Source organism: Bufo bufo, chromosome 1 (assembly GCF_905171765.1).
Source record: "Bufo bufo chromosome 1, aBufBuf1.1, whole genome shotgun sequence".
Classification (NCBI taxonomy): domain Eukaryota; kingdom Metazoa; phylum Chordata; class Amphibia; order Anura; family Bufonidae; genus Bufo; species Bufo bufo.
The window spans coordinates 174,860,270-174,885,206 of NC_053389.1; the positions used below are offsets into that span (position 1 = coordinate 174,860,270).

Genomic DNA, 24,937 nt, shown 5'->3' on the forward strand with positions numbered 1-24,937 from the left:
GTAAAAAATATATAACCTGTCCTATTCTTGTCTGTTTTGCGGACAAGAATAGGCAGTTATATTAATGGCTGTCCATGCCATTCCGCAAATTGCAGAACGCACACGGACGCCATTCGTGTTTTGCGGATCCGCAATTTGCGGACCGCAAAACACACAATGGTCGTGTGCATGAGGCCTTACTCTGCAGTAATCTCTTTTGCTCTCTTACTCTGCATGAACTCTATATTATTCCTCCCCTCTGTTACGGAGTCTGATTCTCTTACACTATAATTCTCCTTTACTCTACATTACTATCCTTCACTCAATGTTACTTTACAATACTCTCCTTTGCTCTGTGTTATGCTCCATTACTCTCCTGCAATCTGTTACTCTACATTACTTTTCATCCTGTGTATTACATTGGACTTTCTACATTTACCAAGTAACCACAAAGAAGAAAACTTGGTAGCTTTAGTTGGATTAACTACCTTGGAAGGTATCAGATCTTGAACCCCACAAATGAAGCTTTTAGCAGCCCATAACAAAGAGAAAAGTGAACACCAAAAAAGCCACATTCACTGACAGATAACTTGTACTACCCTTACTTGTGCCCCACGTCTCTAAAGCGCAAAACACCAGAATGACCCTCCTTCACTCTTTTAATTTAAAGACTTGTTCTTAGCAAATGGTGCAGCTGGATCCAAGCACGGGCCACATGTCTGCACAGATACACTTACACTCCACAGCTCAGGGTGGTAGTACTATTAGCTTTTCATTTAGGTAGTACAAATTAGAAAGTAGTAAATGGATGTAGCCTTTAGTAGTGTCAATTTACTCTTCATAAAATAAGAACATTTGTCCTACACGATTAAACATTCTCTAGCAACATACAGTACAGACCAAAAGTTTGGACACACCTTCTCATTCAAAGAGTTTTCTTTATTTTTATGACTATGAAGGCATCAAAACTATGAATTAACACATGTGGAATTATATACATAACAAACAAGTGTGAAACAACTGAAAATATGTCATATTCTAGGTTCTTCAAAGTAGCCACCTTTTGCTTTGATTACTGCTTTGCACACTCTTGGCATTCTCTTGATGAGCTTCAAGAGGTAGTCCCCTGAAATGGTCTTCCAACAGTCTTGAAGGAGTTCCCAGAGATGCTTCGCACTTGTTGGCCCTTTTGTCTTCACTCTGCGGTCCAGCTCACCCCAAACCATCTCGATTGGGTTCAGGTCCGGTGACTGTGGAGGCCAGGTCATCTGGCGTAGCACCCCATCACTCTCCTTCATGGTCAAATAGCCCTTACTTTCAAAGTTTTCCCAATTTTTCGGCTGACTGACTGAACTTCATTTCTTAAAGTAATGATGGCCACTCGTTTTTCTTTACTTAGCTGCTTTTTTCTTGCCATAATACAAATTCTAACAGTCTATTCAGTAGGACTATCAGCTGTGTATCCACCTGACTTCTCCTCAACGCCACTGATGGTCCCAACCCCATTTATAAGGCAAGAAATCCCACTTATTAAACCTGACAGGGCACACCTGTGAAGTGAAAACCATTTCAGGGGACTACCTCTTGAAGCTCATCAAGAGAATCCCAAGAGTGTGCAAAGCAGTAATCAAAGCAAAAGGTGGCTACTTTGAAGAACCTAGAATATGACATTTTCAGTTGTTTCACACTTGTTTGTTATGTATATAATTCCACATGTGTTAATTCATAGTTTTGATGCCTTCAGTGTGAATCTACAATTTTCATAGTCATGAAAATAAAGAAAACTCTTTGAATGAGAAGGTGTGTCCAAACTTTTGGTCTGTACTGTACATACATGGCATGTTAGGCGTGCAATGACATGTATGATGCTCCATAGATACCAGGCTGTAGCCTCTAGCAGGGTGGAGATGTGGTCACACCACATGTATTGCTGAGCTGTGACCTATGCATGTATCTTCAGATCTAGCAGTCTTAACACTGTACATTGCTCCGAGGTGTGAGCATATACCCGGCACACACAGGGTTGGTGAGGTAGGCAATGAACGCACAACTCGCTGCTCACGCTTTAGTGTATAAGTCATTTAAAAGGGAGGGCAGGGAGTGGCAGCACCAAGAGACAGAAAGAGCCTAAACCAGGCATGTCTCCAAAGATGGTCACAGAAGAGTGGCATGGCCGCTGGAGTCATCGGGCTCTGTGCTGGTCAGGATGGCAGCCCGATCATCAGACAGTGAACGGTGACAGAGCTCGTCCCTCAGAGCAGAGAGACGGAAGAAGGGGTCTTGTCGAGCTGAGCGTTTCTTCCTACGGATGCAGCGAGTGTCCATGTACATGGCTGGGGCTGGCTGGTGAACCTGTGAGGTGGATCCATCTGCTAGAGACAACACAACCTGTATTAATCTCTTACGACCCAGCAGAGATATAACAGAATCATGCTTTCAACACTTAAGGCACCCACAAACATTAGTTTATGGACTGTTTCAAATAAAACAGACATTTGTCAGTGTAACTTTTCCAACAAACGATTGTTTTAGCAAACTGATGATAGACCATTATTGTCTGAAAGGTCAGCTGTTTGTGGACAAAAGAACATTTCCAGAAAGATCCTTCACCCGGTTTCATTTAACATGTATGGGCAGTCTGAACAACTGCAATGGCCATTATGGAATAAATTGTGTATGGCCGTGTCTGTGAAACAATTATGCACTAGAGGATTGTTTAACTGCTGTTCAACCATCAACCAAGTTCTATCTAATGTGTATGGCCCCCTTAAGTCTAGGGTTCCATGTTCAGGTTTTTTCATGCAGTATGAAGCCAAAGCCAGGAGTGAATTATAAAGAGAGGAAACTATGGAAAAGTGGAAAATATGAAGTACCGAGTCTTCTCCTCTTTTTGAATTCACTGTATCAAAAAATAGTGAACTGTGTTTTTTTTTAGGAACATGGAAACCCAGCCTGAAAAAACAAAACAAACTGTTTTTCACTGGAAGCCTCTGTATAGAATAGCGTAGTTGACCATTTTATTTTATAAAGTTAAAACTAAAATAAAAAATACCAGTTCAAGAGGCCAAAAGGACAATATTTTGGCCACTGTTGGTATATGCAGGCCTATGGATACATTTAATGTAGACGTCAGGAGATTTATTGGCACATGCACCCTACGCCTTTTGTATCCTTGCAGAGTGACCACACTGTCCATAGCGGCATAAACTCATGGCCCTGACCCTTTAGTCCTGCAACCCCCTGTATCTAGAAATAAATCCACTCGTATTTCCACAAAAGAAAGTGAAGCATAAACACGAATTTATACTGAGCACCAACTTTTAAATTTTTAATAATAGATAACTAAATCTTTCTTCTCAACTCGACTGACAGTCTGGCACCTTGGTATTCTGGTTGACAGAGTAGTTCTGTACAGATCGGGCTATAACCATAAAGACTCATCCATCCAGCCTCTGGACCACATTCCAAGCTCTGTGCGTTACTAGGTACTAGAATTTGGTCTGGAGCCAATAAATGGTAGGGTTTTTCGAGGAAAGATTATTTGTGTGGTTCTTTGAGATCCTGGGATAGGTAAGCACATGCACATCTGGGATCAGGATACAGCATTCTTACCAGAGTGCTTCTGGGATTTAGATCTGCCCTTGGTGGACTTTTTGGGCTTATGAACACGATCATCTCTCACAACTTCTGACCTCTCAGGTACAGCAGCTAACCCAAGCCTGCAGATGAGAGGAAAGGAAAAAGAGGTTAAACACATTGCAAAGGTCAGCCATTGCCTCCATAGTATCTGCCAGGTACCGACATATAAAGCATGCTGGGTAATTCATAAAACCCTGTAAAGCCAGTTTGCCTAATCCTGCCTCAGAATTAAACCATAGATGCATGTGGAAGGGGACTGTTTTTCTCGTCAAGGGCTGGGAAAGGGCTAAGGAGGTTTATAGCTGATACTGCTGAGTGCTGATACAGTACAAGTCAAGGGCAATAAAGCGTGACTTGTCCTCTGCAAGGGGACATTGCAGGAGGTGTCATCTTCACCTGCAGATTTCTTGTAATATACAGTGGTGAGGCCTGCAGCACATTACCTGTTCTGTGGATTAGGTAAATCCAATGTGCTGTTTTTACCTTAGGATGGGGCTTCATGGAGACTTTTTTGTAGCACCTGCACCACGTGTACCTATACAGTTCAAAGGAATACAGTGGCCCATATTTACTAATGTGAGTGCACCTAGACGTTGTCATAAATTGCTCAAAATGTAGAACGTCTAGGATTAGAGAAATTATCTGTGCCTAGCTCGACAAGGGTATATGGCTTGACAGAAAAGGGCATGGCTCCATGAGAAAAAGGGTGTTTTATGCAGCTGCGGACTGTAGATGTTACTCAACTGAAAACTGGAAAAGCATACTACAAAAGATCTCCATGCAGCCCCAGCCTTAAGGTGGCTTTACTCTACCCGATTGTTGGGCAGATTATCGGGGATGAACATTCATATGAAGGTGCCACAGATCACCCGATGAATGAATGAAAAACTTGTTCATCGGGTGAAACAACCTTTCATGCGGACACCTCAATCATCGTTCCTGGGCAGCAAATTGTGCCGTCTAAACAATGATTCAGTACAGGGACGAGTGGAGGTGATTGGTGCATGTAAACACAGCTCTTCACCTCCACTGATGGACAGGCAGTTTTTGGGAAGGAACACTTCCTCCCCAGTAATTGCCTGCTCCATCTGGCTATGTAAATCCAGTAAGTCCAAGTTTAAGACAGTTTTGTTTCAGTGGATCAGGGAGTACAGCTGTGAATGTGCGGAGGGGGTTATAAGGACAAAATAATGCATATAATGACTGTAATGTCTAATTCTTAGTATCAGCAAAAATCAACTGCAGCATCAGGGCATCTCAATGCCCACAATATCACGCTGCCTTTTAGGACACTGCCTCTTTCCAAATACTTTTGCATGGTGGTCATATGAGTCTTGAACATTTTTGCCAGTAGATACAGCACAAAGTTTTATCTATGCATCATGGCAGGGGACACGTGGTGCTATCTGGCCTATTAAAGTCCCAAAGCACTGACTGGATATGAGAGGAGTGCTCTAATGCTCAACATGTTATATTTGCTGACTGTCGAAGGCTAGAAATGATCCCTCCTAATCAACGTAGAGCTTGTTCCCATGTTCCTTTGGTTTGCCTGGGAGTAACAATATAAATGGACAAATGTGCATCTGCATTAAGGATTCATGGATACAATGTATGGAAGTGTGCTTACTACTGTCACAATGGTCATCTATCTACAGGCACATGAGTGGTCTATGATCTGAAGCTTAGAGAACAAGACTCGATGTAGACAGATTTGTGGTGACCCAATGCTACAGAAGCTTTGGCTGATGATCATAACAGTCACTGCGGCTTTCAAGATTTATGAAAGGATTTTTTGAAGTGTCTATTATTAAGAATGAAATAATGCAATGACTAAGTGAGAAGGTAATGCATATGATGCTCAATGTGTATCTCAGTATAGAAGATATTGTCTAAGAGCGAGACCGATCTTGTACAGACAGATCCTTATAATAATTAAATACAGCGGTCAAAAATGAAGATACTAAAGAGACTGATGGACCACCATTGGAACAAGGAAAACGCCAGGGAGGCAGGGGGTCTTCAGGCAGTGCTTCCTGGGAAATTTATCTAATGAAACGCCATTTGCCACTGCTGCCCTGTAATTCGGGGTCTCACTAAGATGTCTTAGAACATGAATGATCAGACCCAAGGTCAACATCTCATCTACAAGGGTTCGTGCCAGGGGTCTTCTCAGCAATGCAAAGAAAAACTATTGTCAGGTTATTAAATCTTCACTGCATAAATTGATTCACTTCTACCACTAAAATATAGCAAGTGAATGATGGAATCACTGAAGAGTTAGGACAAACAGAGGACACTGGAGGAAAAGAGGCAACTGTGGATGTTAAAATAGACTCGTTACTGATGGACGAGACTGTTGTGATGACACACGGAGAGGAAAAGCTTCACTACCGGCCATGAGGAAGGGAAGACGGCTTGGAGGCAGCAGGTTGTACAGTACTACTGGAATGGCTGACTGCATGAGGGTGTCACCATGACAGGGAAGGAGGAAGACGGAGGAGGAGGTTGCTACAGTCACAGCATTAGAACAAAGCTTTATCATGCATAGGAGATGCACTGGTCTCCTTTAACGGGGAACCTGGCAGCCAGAAAGAAACCCTTTGCTCAGCACCACCCAAATATGGAATCCTTTTTTCTGACAATGAGCCTGCTCTCTATAGAGGGTGCAGCTTATGGAACCACCAAGATTTAATGGGGGAAATTTATCTTGAGGATAATATTTGAAGTCAGTTTTGCTTGTGTTAAAGTACTTTGCACCAAATTTATCAAACATTACACATTTGTCAAATTTGGGGAATCTTAAAACCTAATACTTTTGTCTAGAAATGCTACGTTTCTAAGCAGCTTCTTACAAGAGTGTTTTGCAACTTTTTGAAGGCAGAATTCTGGAGTGTAGGTTGTGTTAAATTCCCCAAAAAGACTTGTCTGGCATGTGTGGCAGATGCTTTGTAGACTGAGATAGTATACATATAATAATGCAGTCTGTAGCAGTGATGTAGTCACCAAAAGACAACAACTTGAGATGTTCCTTCATATATTTCCATGACATCTCACAAAACACAAGGTTTTCTGACTTCCATGTGTGGAACATGAATGATAAGTGTGACTCATTCTCACGTGCCCCAGGTATGATACAGCTCTTATCTATCACAAAATGGCATTAGATATAAAAGGTTTTCACTGTATAAGACCTGTCCAAAATCAGAATAAATGGATCTAATGGGAATGTAACAGGATCTTGTTATCAACAACCCTGGAAAGCTTATGAATGCAAAGTACAGGGAGATGTGGAAGGCAATCGTATTTCAGAGAATTAATGAAGAGTTGCTTTTGTGGTCTTTTTATCTCTCCAGAAGCTGGTTGTTGACATGTCAGTGCATGGCCACTCCTGCAGACAGGTTCCTCCATGAATAAGGGGACGTTACTCTCTTTCGTTTCCATAGTGTATAATATGAACAATGGACTTAGAAGGAGGCCTAAATACTATCATGAGGGAGCCTATAGCCTCAGAGTGGTTTGAGACCTTACAGCAGTCATACTGATGTCCACTCAGGATAACGATGGAACTGGATAACTGGAAGTTCTGCTTGAAGCTCTTGAGCCCTGGTGCAAAGGTTTACTGGGTTATAAATAAACTACCTAAAGATGAAAACCTGTTCAGTTGATGACATCATGTGCTGTGCTGTGTAATGAGGAATACACTTGTGTAGATATGGCTCTGCCTAACATGAAGGCATCTTGTGGTTCATGTGATACAATCGTGTAACTTATAGGGCTGCTTAGGGTCACTGCTACTTCTGCACCCACTATAGCTACAGTATGCCATTGGCAATCTGAGGTGGTGCACCTGACTGCCGCTTGTATGGCTGTTGAGAAGAGGACAGACAGAACTCAGCCCGTCAGCTTCTAGAGTTTACACAAAACCTTCTTGAATTGGTGCAAAATAGCAAGCTTCTTGTAACACCAAACAATCGGATAAACTTTCTTGTTAATGACATGTATACTCTGAATTTGTTGCCTTACTCAGAGCATTGTGCACTGTTCCCCTTTAAAGCAGACTGTGGTTAATAAACAGTGGTAAAGGACCGCCAATGTTCTCCCACCCTCCAGGAGCCCACCCTGCACTTCCCTCTTCCCCCTTCGGACATGGATCACCCTTACCTATTGGACGGAGGAGTTCATGACGTCAACACTGCTCAGATAGCTGAGATCAATCAAAAACAGACACAGTTACTAAGGGCAGCACTACGGAAAGCAAGCGAGGGGGTAGGGGCTTCACTTGGGGATACAGGTTATAGAAAGAAAACCTGAAACTATTAGAAAAGCTCTGGTGCACCTGCAAATTTGAAAAGCATCCAAAATACCTGTAAGAAACATCAAGGTCTGACACTAATCTTGAACCGTCATGTCTATGCCTTAGACAACACAACACACAAGACAACCGACACATTGTTAAAAGACATTGCCACTATACTGAGACACTGGAGGGAAGGGATGGGACATGTCATGTGACGGTGGTTTTACGCCTGCTGCCGGGTGAGACCTCTGTGCGCCAATCTCTGTAGCATGTGACTTGTTGATGTTCTCGCAGCAACATTATGAGGCACTTAGACAAACTCTTCAGGTTTGTTGACCAAGACTCACACAAAGGAATTTCCTTTGCTGTCCTTTCTTTGGAGTGGAATCTGCATTGTAGGAGTTCATGGGGTTTCTTATGTAATGCTGCCCCCATCCTACAAACATCTGTTTGTCAGTGTCAACCATTGAGCAATGAGTCACTGGGATGTAAGGCAGATCTTAGGCCTAAGGTCCCAGCCTTTGACACTGGCATCCTGGACACCACTGACTGTTAAACTACAGCTTTATGGGAAAGGGTGAAGAAAAGTAAAGTAATGATGTTGAAATTATTTGGTGTAACTACTTGATATCTGGATTATCTGCCTTGTGGTATAAGGTGCTATCTTTTTAGAAGCAGTGTCTGTCCATCTGTTCAGGAAATGTCAGCAACTAATGCCATCCCAGATCCTATTTGTACAAGACATTAACTCTTGAAAGCAGTCACAAATCACAGGACAGACAGAAACAGGATCCTCTCCACAGATAACATCTTCCACAGGTTTCCAGCTCTTAGATGTCACTGTCAGTCCTATGCTGGTGGTATGTCCATGTAAAGAATGGAGAGACCCAGAGAACACAAACATGTTTTATTCAATGTGCACTTCACACTTTATTACTGATGTCATTTATTGGCACAGAAAATGGACGCCCCTAGCGTCACATCAAGGAGCACAACCTTGTCATGGATTGACACTCCTGTTATATTGCACTTTGCCCTGTTATTGGCGTCTACTCTGAGTAATGTCAAGACCACCATTAATAACCACTCACAATGTGACATCCTCTCAGTGCGGCACAACATGTGGTTACCCTGTAACACACAGGCCTGTGAACTGCGAGTAGTGACAAGGTCTCATTAGTCCATCGTTTGCCTGGAAATCATCTTCATCAGGAAGCAGTCTGTCTGGAAAGTACAAACCTCCTGAACAGCGCGGGGAGATACTTCTTGTGAAGTATGAACTGACTAGTCCCATTATAAGCACCCTCATGCATCTCACGTCAGCAGTGCGCATTCAGTAGGTGGCAATGTTTTTAGCAAAATAAAAGTGTGGTCTGGGACACGGTGGTCATCTCTGCATCAAGTCTTAGCAGTCTTGGTCAGCAGTTGCAGAAGCATTAGAAGAGAACTAAAGGTTTCAGAATTCTATGTCTACAACATTGTGAACTTACTCTACACTATTACAGGGTCCAGGCCACCCAGGAGGTCACCTGCCAAGAGCAGTAGAATAGTCAAAGAGGTTTACAGATCCAGATATATAGTAGAGTACTAGTAACAACCTAGGTGAAGGCAGCACCATCATTCACCATTTTAATAAAGAGCCATCCATTGAATTATTATTATTATTTTTTTTAACTTAGTTCCCCTTTAAAGAGAAAGCATCTGGGAAGAGATTCAGGACAAAGCCTGCTTAGGATCTACCTAGGACCCTAAATGGTCCTACAGTACTGAAAAATGCAAGTCAAGGACCCCACCCATGAGCAGCAAGTTTGTACCGCACCCCAACATCACACTCACCCTGCAGTGCACAGCACCGCTGTCTCTGCGTGTATTCGCTCTTCTCTCCGGCGTCCATCTGCATGAGGGGAGGAGTCAGATGGAACAGGATGGTAACTAGGACTGTCGTGGCTGCTCTTTGCTGGCGATCCAGAAGAAGGAGGTGAATTGTGTAAAAAGCCTGGAGGCTGCAGGGCAATGCCAGAGCAGTCTGGAGGTGGGGGAAGCAGACCAGGACGAGGCCTGGCTCTGCCACTGAGCTCAGGGGATCCATGTCTGGAGCTTAGGGGACTTTGGGTCAGTGGCGAAAGGCGGGAAGGCTGCAGCACCACTTGATGTAAGCCTGGCTCCAGCCTGCGATGTTGTCTGGGGCTCATCTGTGGACGCGTCCGGCTTTCAAACCATCGAGCATCCAACCCAAAAGGCCCTGGTTCAGGGATGTCTGGGTAAGGAAGCACCGGGATCCCCATTCCTTGGCTAGTGTGCCGTAGCTGGCTTTGTGCAGCCAACTGCATTGCTGCATCTTGCCAAGAGGTTGGATGAGGAGGATGTGGACAGCGACTAGGTAACCTTCCTGCCCAGCCTGTATGCAGTTCCAGAGGCAAGATGGCTGCATAAGATGGAACCTGTAGTGAGCTGGGAGGTGGACGTCCTCGAGGAAAGGGGGCTGGAGGGGGTGGCGGTAGAGGACGCCTCATCTCACCAGGTTCATACCGATGCTGGACAAACATGGAAGGAGATGGAGGTGCTTCCAAACCTCCAAAAGGGAAGTCTGGGCCTCCCCACTGTTCTGGGGAGCGTCCCCCGGTTGGGGTGTGGGTAAGAGGCAAAGTACTGGTGGAGCTGTTCTCTCCATTCTCTTCTGGGATAGGTGGAAATGAGCCTTCAGGAAGCAAAGGTGGGGAGGACATTACAGAACTGAGTGGACTGACTTCTGGCATGTAAAAAGGCGGAGGTGGATCTGAATCCCGAGGACTACTGCTCAAGTAACCATACAAATGGCCATGATGGTAGCCACCAGGTCTTGACTGACCAGAGGCCTGCCTTCCTTCAGGAGACTGATGTTGAAAACGTGGACTGTAGGCAGGAGGCTGAAGTGGGGAATCTTGGCTAGAGGACAATGGGGTAAGCTGGGATTTTAAACCAGATGGCTCGTCATTCTCCTCATCCGACTGCCTAAACTCTGGGTACATATCCGTTTCTTCTGCAAAAGGAAAGCCTTGAATTCTTCGAGTACGCAGAGCCGGTTCCTGCTCAGGGCACCCTGTAACAAACCGACCATCTGGACCTCTGCTGATTAACTCAATAGGAGTAGTCACTTCTGCTTCTGCCTGACTGACACTATACTTCTTGCTGGTCATGGCACGTTTGGTCTTCTTGTAGAGTGACAACTCCTTTTCCCGTCCTGGGCTCAGAGGCCTTTTTGGTGGAAGACCTTGATCCTCTGAAGACTCTGATGGAGCACGGAGGGTCCGAACACTCTCTGGACTGACCTTTCCAGAAGACAACCTAAAAGGAAATAAATGAAGCCTCATATAGGATACTATACATTCATCTGTAAGATCTTCTCATCTGTAGTTATGATTAAAAAAAAACAAAAACAAACAATCAAACCTTGCATTTAAAGCCTTCTCTCAAAATTACTTGCATCTTCTTTTTGAGCTGCTCCTTCCAATGGTTTTCCATTCTGTCTAATAGAGAACCCTTACTTGATGTTCATATACTCCAATAGGGCATAAGGACAAGTGTTGCCCTGTTGGGGACATCTCCTTTAATTCTTGGCTCTTGACAGAGCTCTTTATGTGCAAATTGAAAACAGTCACTGGTACTGTACGTCATGAGGTGTTGACTCTTAGGCTACTTTCACACTCGAGTCTGGTACAGATCTGTCATGGATCTGCACAGACGGATCCGTTCAGATTATGCAACCGCCTGCATCCGTTCAGAACGGATACGTTTGTATCATCTTTAACATAGCCAAGACGGATCCGTCTTGAACACCATTGAAAGTCAATGGAGGACGGATCAGTTTGCTATTGTGCCAGATTGTGTCATAGAAAACGGATCCGTCCCCATTGACTTACATTGTGTGTCAGAACGGATCCATTTGGCTCAGTTTCGTCAGGCGGACACCAAAACACTGCAAGTAGCGTTTTGGTGTCCGTCTCCTAAGCAGAATGGAGACTGTACTGATGCCTTCTGAGCGGATCCTTTTCCATTCAGAATGCATTAGGGCAAAACTGATCCGTTTTGGATTGCTTGTGAGAGCCCTGAACGGATCTCACAAACGGAAAGCCAAAACGCCAGTGTTAAAGTAGCCTAACTTACGAGTCTCTAGGACATTAACTGGTGGCAACATAAAATGCCCACTGAGCCTACAGAATCCATTTGTCTCTACAACTAAAGCAACGTGATGAACACAATGATCATTAGTTGTTTCTGTGACTGATCAAGGCAGGAGCTCTGCTGGAAGGGGGCATTTAGTGCTACAAGACAAGCAGAATAGCCTGTAATTAAAGATAACATACTGTAGATTCTACTGGACTCTCTCTCTCTAAGGGCTGATTCACATGACTGCGCTCAGTCCAAGAAACAAGGTCCATGTGTCAAACTGTCTGAAGGTCCACTGACCCGAACTGACGCATCATAGCAATTTATGATACAGCCAGTTTCTATTTGATTGGGGTCTATTGTAGTATGCTCACATGATGATGTGAATACTGTATAATAGACTCGCAATCAGACAGAAATTGACTGTATCATAAATCACTAAGATGCAGTCATTTTGGGTCAGGGGAGTTGTAGTCGATCCGGGAGATGGAGCCAAAACATGGCCTATGTTTCATGGACCTAAAATGGTTGTGTGAATAAGCCCTAACACTAAGGCCTCTTTCACACGGGGCGTCCCGGATATGCTCCGGATGAGTCGCGTGTGCATTGCGGGAAAACTGCGCTAGTAGGCATGCAATTACAGTTTTGACTGCGATTGCGTTCCGAGGTTCAGTTTTTCCCGTGCGAGTGCAATGCGTTTTTCACGCACGTGAGAAAAAACTGATTGTGGTACCCAGACCCGAACCCAGACTTCTTCACTGAAGTTCGGGTTTGGGTTAGGTGTTCTATTCATTTTATTATTTTCCCTTATAACTGAAAAGAATAGCATTCTTAATACAGAATGCTTAGTAAAATGTGGCTTGAGGGGTTAAAAAAATAAAATAAAAAAGTAACTCACCTCATCCACTTGTTCGCGCAGCCGACATCATCTTCTTTCAGGACCTGCAAAAAGTACCCTTGATGACGTAATCGCGCTCACCACGTGGTGAGCGCGATTACATCATTAAAGGTCCTTTTGCAGGTCCTGAAAGAAGAAGAAAGAAGACGATGCCGGCTGCGCGAACAAGTGGATGAGGTGAGTTAATATATATATTTTTTTTTACGCATTCTGTATTAAGAATGCTATTATTTTCCCTTATAACCATGTTATAAGGGAAAATAATACAGAGATTAGACTTTAATGGGGTTGCTCATCCCTATCTCCTAGCAAACAATGTGTAAAAATCGCACCGCATCCGCACTTGCTTGCGATTTTCACGTGGACCCATTCATTTCTATGGGGCCTGCGTTGCATGAAAAACGCAGAACATAGAACATGCTGCGATTTTCACGCAACGCACAAGTGATGCGTGAAAAAATCACCGCTCATCTGCACAGCCCCACTGAAGTGAATGGGTCCGGATTCAGTGCGGGTGCAATGCGTTCACCTCACGCATTGCACCCGCGCGGAATTCTTGCCCGTGTGAAAGAGGCCTAAAAGTTCAGGTGTCATGTGCAAAACTAGCATTAGGTATACATCATAGATTCGAGACAACCATTTTATTATTAAGTTGTCATCCATGGTCGGTCTGTAAAGAATGTAAGGTAAAACGACATTTGATCTTTGCTGTGATTTGTACCCTATATCTAACTTTGCTTGGAGGTTGTCATGCTTGCTGATGACATAAATAGGCACCAACAGATGGCAGACAATTGATTAAATTTGCCTTTTTGGATGTCCAAAATCTGTAGTGGATGGCCAGCTTTAGAAGAACACATTACCAGTCGCCAAGATGTGGGCAGTGTGAACAACCCAGCTTTAGGTTCCACTCCCTGCATTATCTCCGTAAATTCAGTCAAGCAGGAATAATTGTAAGAGTTTTACTTACGGAGACTCCATGCTTTTCCGGCAGTGTGTAATGGACAGTGGTGGATCTGCAGAAACAGGAGCAAAGCACATGTTAACAGAGAGCATATTACATATGTCCAATCTCAGCTGGCAGAGTCAGGACTTTTATCCCAAAAAATTTACATTTTAAAAGAGGCGGTTCAGAATGGTGTAAAAAAAAAAAAAAAAAAGCTTACGTTTGCCCACGGAACTGTTCTGTTTTACGTTTTTCCTGCCAAGGATGAATCTTATATGCTAGACAGGGAAGCACTTCAGGAGCCAAGAACGGTAGCCAGTAGTAAACAAAGACATTACAAAAGGCTCTAGTCTGGCTAGATCGCAACTAGAAGAATCTTGGCGTTAAAACAAAAAGAAGATGGTGGAGTGGGGACCCAGCGGGGAAGTGCTGGCAGCATGCAGAGAGAGAAGGGTCTGTGATCCTCCTCCTGTCTCAGTATGGCTATAACATTTTGTGCACATTATCTCTCTCCCCTTATGAGAGAATGGAGGTGTGGGTTGGAGTTTCCAGAAAAGGAATGAGAAGGTGCACAATTCCCCGTGTAGTCAGCCCTTTTGGGCCATTTATTGACTTCACGATCCAGACGGCAACTAGCATCCATATTGCAGCATTAAAAAAAGCGTTGTGCCCTTTCCACTGCAGCTTTCTCTCTCTCTCTCTCTCTCTATAACGGTCACAGTAGCTAGAGTTGGTGGCCGCTGAAGGACTGAGCATGTGCGACCACCTCAGCAATGTTACTGAAGCGGACGGAGATATGAGGAAAACAACAAGCAGGTGACGTTATACAGATATATTTTATTCAGTTACAACTGTAACTCAATAAAGGCTATAGTAAATTATTACCTGTAATTACATGCAATTACAAAAAGGTATTCAGATCAAGGTGGTGCTTTGAAAAATGTACAATATTTTTCATGGGACAACCCCTTTAAATTGTATTTTAATACAAGGCTTGATGTATGTGTCTGTAGATTTTGGTAGCACATTAGTTGTATGGGATGTGCACTCATTTGTGAATCAAGGCCAAATATTGCATGGCCTCTTTTTCGGCATTTTGAGTGCACACTTCAGTGCTGTATAATGTTCTCCATTCTGCTGCTGCTTCCAAGTGTGGGAGAATGGGAGCTGCTGCAGAGAATCACACAGGACACTGCTGCTGCTTTCAGTAAACGTTCAACTACTGTATGTGACAACAGTGCTGGATTCACAATAGAACAGCTTTTTACTGCTGAATGCCCTCCATGCTGCGGCTGTTTGGACTGCGTGAGAGATAGCAGAAGGGAGGAAGTAGCTGTTGCACAGAAAGATGCACAAAGGCTGGTGCTTGTAATAAATGTTTTACTAGCTCATCCCAGGGCTGCATTCACAGAAACACTGCCTATGGCCTAGTTCACACGAACGTTTTTTTTGCGAGTGTACGGGCCGTTTTTTTGTGTTCCGTATACGGAACCATTCATTTCAATGGTTCCGCAAAAAGAAACGGAATGTACTCCGTATGCATTCCGTTTCCGTATTTCTGTTTTTCCGTTCCGTTGAAAGATAGAACATGTCCTATTATTGCCGGCAAATCACGTTCCGTGGCTCCATTCAAGTCAATGGGTCCGCAAAAAAAACGGAACACATACGGAAATGCATCCGTATGTCTTCCGTATCCATTCCGTTTTTTCTGAGCCCGCTATTGAAAATGTTATGCCCAGCCCAATTTTTTCTATGTAATTACTATATACTGTACATGGCATACGGAAAAACGGAAAGGAAACGGAAACACAACGGAACTCAAAAACGGAACAACGGATCCGTGAAAAACGGACCGCAAAAAAACTATAAAAGCCATACGTTCGTGTGAACCAGGCCTATAGCTGTTGTATAATGTCCTCTGTAATGCTGCTGCTTTTGAGTGCATGAGAGACCGGATTGGAGGTGATCCGTGTGACAGAAATAGGGGAGCAGGATCACCTCTCTCTTTGTGTTATTTATGGAAGACATCATAGAAGCGAGTCTCTGCCCCTTCTGGAGCAGACAATTAGAAATAGAACCTGCAGAGGGGTGGAACTGAAGGATACAAATCTTATCAAATCATAATGGCCAAATGTAGTGTTATTTCAATGTACACACACGACAGCAGATTCTTAAAGGTGGTTTTCAGGGAAAACAAGTGCATAAAAAGAAATAAAATAAATAAATATATTTACCTTACCGGATACCTCGCTGATGCCATGGTGGTCTTCACGTCTTGGTCCCGGCACTAAACAGCAGCGTTGGAAAATCGGTGAGGGCGAGTATAGTTTATTTTTTTACGTTATGCGATCCTTTTTTTTTTTTTTTTTTTATGTGATTCCCCCCTCCCTCAAAAAAACCCTTTCACATTTGTTCACACATTTGTTCACACATTTTTCTGCAGACTGCTCCCCCCCCCCCCCTTCCCCAATGTGTTGCCCAGGCATCATGTGACCCACAGAGGGTCTGGCCACACTGGGTGGTCTACAGAAAGGAACCCCAGGGTTGAATGACCCTTTTAAGATACACCTGACATGACAAAAAGATGTTTTAATCCTTTTTATATTGTCTATGTTACACATTCCAAACTATCCTATAACCAGACTTTACAATCCTTCTATTTTTGTGTTTTATTTTAAGACATGAGGGGTATGTGCAAAGGACATGAGCGTGGAGATGTAAACATACAGTATGGGAAATGTCTGAAGGAAACATGTGTAGAGGTAGACATGTAGGATGTGTCTGAAGGAAGCGTGTGTGTAGATGCAGACATGTGGGATGTGTTTGAAGGACGTGTGTGGATATATAGAGACAAGTGGAATATGTTTTAAGTATTTATGTGCACTAAGTCTTATGTGTGGGTATAGACAAGGAGGATATGTCTGGAGGAAGTGTGCGTCTAGATGTTGACATGTGGGATATGTCTGAAGGACACATACGTGTAAATGTGTGGAGTATGTGTTAACTTTCCAATATGAAATATTTTTGGGAAGGACTAGAGTTTGCTGCCAACTTTTTAGTCAGGCACTTCTTAAAATCACTGTGTATGACATAATTCCAGGAAGGCAGTCCTAACTACTAGGTAGGACAGTTATATTTTCAGGGTGTAAGCTTTCAGAGAAAATATAAGGTGTGCAATCTCTGTAAATTATATGTGTATATAAGCTGTTGCTTTGTGTGTGAATGTAATGGTGATGTACACAGTGAAGTCACATTATTTGTCACAAGGATGTCATGACCTATCGCTGACCCTGTTGTGCCTGGGGTCAGAAGGTTGCAGCGATTGGCTACTCACGGTTTCAAGAGATCACTCCAGGACCTAGTGGTGGGAATGGATTCCGGTCCAGGTTTTCTTGCTTAGGTTTGCAATCCTTTTTGTCCCCGTTAGGATTTGTAGCTTTTCCTTTCAGCTATTGTCTGTCAGCCACTCCCAGCTACTATATATTCTTCCTTTCTGCTTCACTTGTTGCCAGATATAGACCTTCTTTCCAGATCTTCTATTCTGACCTCTGGTGGAGTTGGAGTTGCTGTGGAGGTGTTGGAACTGGAGCGGTTGGATCTCCGGTTCTCTCCTGTTGTTGTCTCCCTTTGGGGATTGTTTGTCCTTTCCCTGTTGTTACCCTAGGTGTTAGTGGTGAGGACTAGTGCCCCCACTGCCCTACTCACTACCTAGAGCTTATTTCAGGGTAAGTAAGGGACAAGGCACGTGATCGGCGTACGGGTAAGCAGCCTATCTAGGGACATCAGGACAGCCAGGTGCCAGTGCTAGGTGAGTTAGGGGTCACCAATCCTCCCTCTCCCTAGTGAGAGGGAACTCTCCTTCCCTCCCCTCTGCGCCGCACGTCTGTCAGCTGCCATATCAGACGTGATATTATTATGACCAGCAGCTAATATCCCAAGTAACTGCCATGTGCAGCATGGACAGTAGCTAGACGGGCTGGGAGTGACTCAGTAATGTCCTAGTAGGTTGTCAGAGGCATCTGGAGCCATGCTGACTTCATTGCACCCCACAGCTGCTGGAGGGTGTGTGGAAGAGGATCCACAGAGTGAACACGACGATCAAGGTGGTCCCACTGATGTTCAATTGGGTTCAAGTCTGTGGAATTATGGGGCAAGGGTAGTACTCGGAAGTCTTGGTCATGCTCTCAACCAATGTCAGACATTTCTAGCCATGTGACATGTCGCGTTGTCTTGCTGGAAGATCCCATCTGTCCCAGGGAAGACAATCAGCATGTATGGGAGTACGTGATCTGTAAGGAGGGATTCATACCCAAATCAGTTGAGGGTGCCTTCCACATGCATGAATGGGCCCACAGAATGCCACAGAAACATTCTCCAGACCATAACGCTGCCGCCACCAGCTTGTGTTCTTCCACCAATGGTTGCAGGATGTTTGTCCTCTGATGTTTCTCATCTGACACTAAATATTTATCCATTCAACGCAGCAGAAAATGTAATGCATTGGAGAAGGCAACCATTTGCCAATCAGCAGAGGTCCAATTCTGATACTGCAATGAAAATTGAAGCCTTTTTCTGCCGATGCAACTTTGTTAGCAAAGGTGCAGTGACCATTTCGTCTGCTTCAGAGCCCCATACACAGTAGAGTTCGCTGAACTTTTGCTTTAGACCAGGGGTCAGCAACCTCCGGTGGTTAGCACTGGTGCCTTGCAGCTCTGGGGTCCTAGGTTTAAACCCGTCCAAGGACAGCATCTGCATGGAGTTTGTATGTTCTACCTCTTGCGAGGGTTTCCTCCAACACTCAAAAGACATACACATTGAAAACAGCTTGATGCTAATGTCTGTAAAGCGCTGTGGAATATGTCAGCACTATATAAGTGCATAAAATAAATAAATCTCCCCTTTTACCCATGACAGCAACAATGGATATGTGTGCAGACAGTCTATCACACACCTTACATACCCACCAAGCCAGCTCACCACACGTGACTTCCTTCATGAGCTGTCCTCTGCCAATGTCGATAGTAGGAAGTGGCCATAATAATGTGACTCAACTGTATATGTAAGTGATTACAATATTCAAGCGAAAGGGTAAGTTATTGGTGAAAACTGTACAATTGAAAGGAGGCTCTAGGATCCTCTTGGGCCGCCTGTAGCCTAGATAAAAGATAAGAGACGGTTGGGCATGGTGACATACAGGTTCTGTATGGTCAGAGAAATAAAGGAAAATTCTCCAGCATCCGTCAGTATTGGTTGTCTTTATTGTAGATCGGCATAACAGTACATGCTTCAATCTTCACCACCCTCCACCACACGTTAACCTGTGGTGGAGGGTGGTGAAGATTGAAGCATGTACTGTTATGCCGATCTACAATAAAGACGACCAATACTGACGGATGCTGGAGAATTTTCCATTATTTCTCTGATTGTACAAGGGACGGGTCCGGTCCTCTCCGTGCACCGAACGCTTTTGGTGAGCTGGATAAACTTTTTTTTGATTACTGAGGTTCTGTATGGTATCCAGAAGCACATTTAGCTACAGATGTTGAAGCTGGGCCTTTAGATCCTGCACACTTGTCGGTTGCCGAAGTTAGCGTCCCAGATGGTCCCATAAATGCTCAATTGATGATAAATCAGGCGACAGGACAGGCCAAGGAAATGTTGCAATCTGGTGGAGACATTCCTGGTAAAGCCTTGCTGTGTGTAGGTGAGCATTATCCTGCTGAAAAATGCCAGTTACAAGCCCTGCCATGGTAATTAACACATGTGGTCGCAGGATGTCCTGCACATTTCACTGAGCTGTTAGTGTCCTTCGTATCACTGCTAGGGGTGACAGACTGTCATATGCGATGGCTCCCCAGATCATCAGACCAGCAGATGGGGTAGTGTGTAACTCAAGTAAAGGCAGGATTGAAGCGCTTACCCCTAGGCCGCCATACTCAAACCCAACAATCATGGGATCCCAAACAACTTGGATTTGTAGCTACAGATGATACGATCCTAGTCCATAGCAGTCCAGGTTTCTCCTTCATGACACCACAAACAAAGATGATGGTGGCTGGCTGTCAATAGCAGGAAACATAATGGGCACCATGACACCAAATTTTCTTCTGCTAAGGGTCTGGAAATGGGTCGAGAAGAGAAAGGGGTGTGTAATGAAGGTGCCACCTGTGTCTGGATGGTAAAAACAAAACTGTGGGAACTGCTCGTGCTTGTCAGTGGATCAGACAATACTCTCTACTAGTGGTCTGTCTGGGCCATCCAGGGCCTTTTCGCCATGTGTGTGTGCCCTCACATAACCACTGCTCCCAGCACCTCCAAACAGCTAGGCCAGTAGTTCCATCTAGGTCAGCCTGGATGGAAGGCAATTGTTGAAATGACCATCCTGCTTCTCTCAGTCCAATGATGTCCTGCCTGGGCAAAAGGTCTTCAAGTTCATCTTAGAAGCATGTATACCAGTCAACAATCTCTCACCAAGAGGCACAATACTCAAAAGTAGTCTCTGAGACTCATTTTATAGGGGAGCACTTTTACACCCTTCTGTGACAAGACCAAGGGGGAGATTTATCAAACTGGTGTAAAGTAGAACTGGTTTAGTTGCCCATAGCAACCAATCAGATTCCACCTTTCACAGTTCTTTTGGAAAATGAAAGGTGGAATCTGATTGGTTGCCATGGGCAACTAAACCAGTTCTACTTTACATCAGTTTGATAAATGACCCTACAAGTGTCTAATCAGACCACACCTGTAATCATTTAAATATCTTCCAGGGACATAACTGCATGCCGGGTATTGCTGCAATCTGACATTGCTATCTGGGTGCATTATCAATGAGCCCATATGGGCACAAAATATTCATCACATGACTGCAACAGCCAATGATATTATGTGTAACAGATCATAGATGCAGTATGTCCTCTTCTAGGAACGTTGGGCTGGAAGGCAAAGCTCAGTCACCAGAACTTTCACGGTTTGAGCTGTGAATTCTCCACTCACCTTTTTTTCTTTTCAGTTTGCGTTTTCTCTGTCGGTTCACCACACAAGCAGCCAAAGTGCTGAACAAAACTGCAGCAGCCAGGAAACAGATAGTAGCCACTATTCCGGCGAGAACTGGCCGAGCAAAACCTTCATCACTCAGTTCTGGAGAGGGGAACACATCTGAAAGGCAGAGACCAGATCTATGTCAAGTATAGCACAAGACACACATGGGGAGATTTATCAAAACTGGTGAAAAAGAAAAATTGTCTTTGTTGCTCATAGCAACCAATCACATTCCAGGTTTGTTTTACCAAAGGAGCTCTGAAAAATGAAAGGTGAAATCTGATTGGTTGCTATCAGCAACCAAGACAGTTTTCCTTTACACCAGTTTTGATAAATCTCCCCTATAGTGCGAGTGTTCAGTGTGGTTCAAAAGTAAGGACCTCAAGTGATGCCAACAATAATCACACCCTCCCAGGTGCATCATCATATATGGAACAGTTAGGCTGCATTCACACGGGCGAGATTTCCGCGCGGGTGCAACGCGGTAGGTGAATGTATTGCACCCGCACTGAATCCCGACCCATTCATTTCAATGGGGCTGTTCAGATGAGCGGTGATTTTCACGCATCACTTGTGCGTTGCGTGAAAATCGCAGCATGCTCTATATTCTGCGTTTTTCACGCAACGCAGGCCCCATAGAAGTGAATGGGGTTGCGTGAAAATCGCAAGCATCCGCAAGTGCGGATGCGGTGCGATTTTCACGCACGGTTGCTAGGAGACGATCGGGATGGAGACCCGATCATTATTATTTTCCCTTATAACATGGTTATAAGGGAAAATAATAGCATTCTGAATACAGAATGCATAGTAAAACAGCGCTGGAGGGGTTAAAAAAAAAATATAAAAAATGTAACTCACCTTAGTCCACTTGATCGCGAAGCCCGGAATCTCCTTCTGTCTCCTTTGCTGAACAGGACCTGCGGTAAGCATTAATTACAGGTAAAGGACCTTTGGTGATGTCACTCCGGTCATCACATGATCTTTTACCATGGTGATGGATCATGTGATGACCGGAGTGACGTCACCAAAGGTCCTTTACCTGTAATTAATGCTCACCACAGGTCCTGTTCAGCAAAGGAGACAGAAGGAGATGCCGGGCTACGCGATCAAGTGGACTAAGGTGAGTTAAATTATTTTTTATTTTTTTTAACCCCTCCAGCGCTAGTTTACTATGCATTCTGTATTCAGAATGCTATTATTTTCCCTTATAGCTATGTTATAAGGGGAAATAACACAATCTACAGAACACCGATCCCAAGCCCGAACTTCTGTGAAGTTCGGGTTTGGGTACCAAACATGCGCGATTTTTCTCTTACGAGTGCAAAACGCAATACAATGTTTTGCGCTCGCGCGGAAAAATTGCGGGTGTTTCCGCAACGCACCCGCACATTTTCCCGCAACGCCCGTGTGAACTCAGCCTTAAAGAAAAACATAAAACCTTAACCCTTTCAGGACCCTGCCATTTTTCACCTTAAGGACCAGGCCGTTTTGTTAAAATTTGACAGGTGTCACTTTAAGTGGTAATAACTTTGGAACGCTTTTACTTATGTATTTATTATTCTAAGATTGCATTCTCGTGACACATTATACTTCATGATAGCAGTAAATTTCAGTCAATATTATTTAATTTTTTTTTAATAATCCCAAATTTACCCAAAAATTTAAAAAATTCGCAACTTTCCAAATTTCTATTTCTCTGCTTTTAAAACAGATAGTAATACCTCACATAATAGTTATTACTTTACAATTCCCATATGTCTACTTTATGTTAGGATCATTTTGTGAATGCCATTTTATTTTTTGGGGACGTTAGAAGGCTTATTAGTTTAGAAGCAAATCTTGAAATTTTTCTGAAAATATCCAAAACCCACTTTTTAAGGACCAGTTCAGGTCCGAAGTCAATTTGTGGGGCTTACATAATAGAAACCACCCAAAAATGGCCCCATTTTAGAAACTACACCCCTCAAGGTATTCAAAACTGATTTTACAAACTTTAACCCTTTAGGTGTTCCACAAGAATTAAAGGAAAATGTAGATGAAATTTTAGAATTTCACTTTTTTGGCAGATTTTCCATTTTAATCAATTTTTCCAGTAACAAAGCAAAGGTTAACAGCCAAAGAAAACTCAATATTTATTACCCTGATTTTGTAGTTTACAGGAACACCCCATTTATGATCATAAACTGCTGTATGGGCACACGGCCGTGCACAGAAGGAAACGAGCGCCATATGGTTTTTGGAGGGCAGATTTTACGGGGATAATTTTAAGTTGCCATGTCACATTAGAAGACCCCCTGATGCACCCCTAGAGTAGAAACTCCAAAAAAGTGACCCCATTTTGGAAACTACGGGATAAGGTGGCAGTTTTGTCGGTACTCTTTTAGGGTACATATGATTTTTGGTTGCTCCATATTACACTTTTTGAGAGGCAAGGTAACAAAAAATAGCTGTTTTGACACAGTTTATGTTCATCTGACAGGTTAGGTCATGTGCTTTTTTTATAGAGCAGGTTGTTACGGATGAGACAATACCAAATATGATGACTTTTTTGGTTGTTTGTTTCAGCTTTACATAATACAGCATTTTTGAAAAAAAATTATTTTTAGTGTCTCCATATTCTGAAAGCCATAGTTTTTTTTTATTTTTTAGGCGACTGTCTTATGTAGGGGCTCATTTTTTTCAGGATGAGATAACGGTTTGGTACTATTCAAGGGTGCACATGACTTTTTGATCAGTTGGCATTACACTTTTTGTGATGTAAGGTGACAAACAATGGCTTGACACCATTTTTTTTTTATTTTTTTTTACGGTGTTCACCTGAGGGGGTTAGTTCATGTGATATTTTTATACAGCAGGTTTACGGACGCGACAATACCTAATATGTATACTTTATTTATTTAGGTTTTACACAATAAAAGCATTTTTGAAACAAAAAAAAAAATATCATGTTTTAGGGTCTCCATATTCTGCCATATTTTTATTTTATTTTTTGGGCAATTGTCTTTTTTTGGGGGGGCAATTGTCTTAGGCAGGGTCTCATTTTTTGCAGGATGAGATGACGGTTTGATTGGTACCATTTTGGGGTGCGTATGACTTTTTGATCACTTGATATTACACTACTTGTGATGTAAGGTGACAAAAAAATTGCTTTTTTTACACAGTTTTTGGTCTATTTTTTTTAACGGTGTTTACCGGAGAGGTTAGGTCATGTGATATTTTAGTAGACCTGGTTGTTATGGACACGGTCATACCTAATATGTTTACTTTTTTTATTTTTTTTACTTTTTACACAATAAAAGCATTTTTGAAACAAAAAAAAAAATCATGTTTTAGTGTCTCCATATTCTGAGAGCCATAGTTTTTTTTATTTTTTGCCTGGTTATTTTATCTAGGGGATCATTTTTTGCGGGATGAAGTGACGGTTTGATTGGTACTATTTTGGGGGGCATACGCCTTTTTGATTGATTGGTGTTGCACTTTTTGTGATGTAAGGTGATATTTTATTTTTTCTACAGCGTTAAAGTGAGGGGGTGGATCATGGAATATTTTTATAGAGCCGGTCGTTACAGACGTGGCAATACCCATATGTCTGGTTTTTCTTTTCTTTTTTCTCAATTTTTTTAACAATTTTATTTGTGTTTTATTTTGGGATTAATTTTTTTATTTTTACTTGAAACTTTATTTTTTTTATTATGAAAATGTATGGGGTCTGATCCCCTCTGCAATGCATTACAATACATCCTGTATTGTAATACATTGCCTGTCAGCCTTTACACTGACAGCCTGCCTGTGAGACCCAGCCTAAGGGGCTGAATCTCACAGGCTTCCGTAGAAGGCAAGCCCCGATGCCTATGGAAGGCATTGGGCTGCCTTCTCTGCCATCGGGTCCCCGCGCTGCAGTGAAGGCACCCATACCCTCCGGGTTAATACGCCGGCATCAGTGTTTTTACCAATGCCTGCGTATGCAGCAGGGGCCCATCTGGCAGCTCCTTCA

General features: G+C 43.3%; 1 protein-coding gene across 4 annotated transcripts in view; it reads right to left on the minus strand.

The window, feature by feature from the left end:
* Window positions 1-1,841: 1,841 nt before the first annotated feature.
* IGSF9B (immunoglobulin superfamily member 9B) overlaps window positions 1,842-24,937 on the minus strand; it is a 52,684-nt gene continuing 29,588 nt past the window's right edge. The window contains exons 16-21 of one of the 4 annotated variants that reach the window (XR_005775835.1): window positions 20,899-21,060; window positions 13,930-13,975; window positions 9,752-11,239; window positions 7,780-7,822; window positions 3,592-3,698; window positions 2,320-2,348 (exon numbers count right to left, since the gene is read on the minus strand). Coding sequence is in view for 2 of the 4 variants with exons in the window: in XM_040415576.1 (XP_040271510.1) it covers window positions 2,134-2,351; window positions 3,592-3,698; window positions 9,752-11,239; window positions 13,930-13,975; window positions 20,899-21,060 (2,021 nt within the window). In the remaining 2 variants the exon portion in view is untranslated. Of the gene's footprint in view, window positions 2,352-3,591; window positions 3,699-7,779; window positions 7,823-9,751; window positions 11,240-13,929; window positions 13,976-20,898; window positions 21,061-24,937 lie in introns of all 4 variants that reach the window. The other 3 variants (XR_005775836.1, XM_040415577.1, XM_040415576.1) reach the window with 3 other exon arrangements.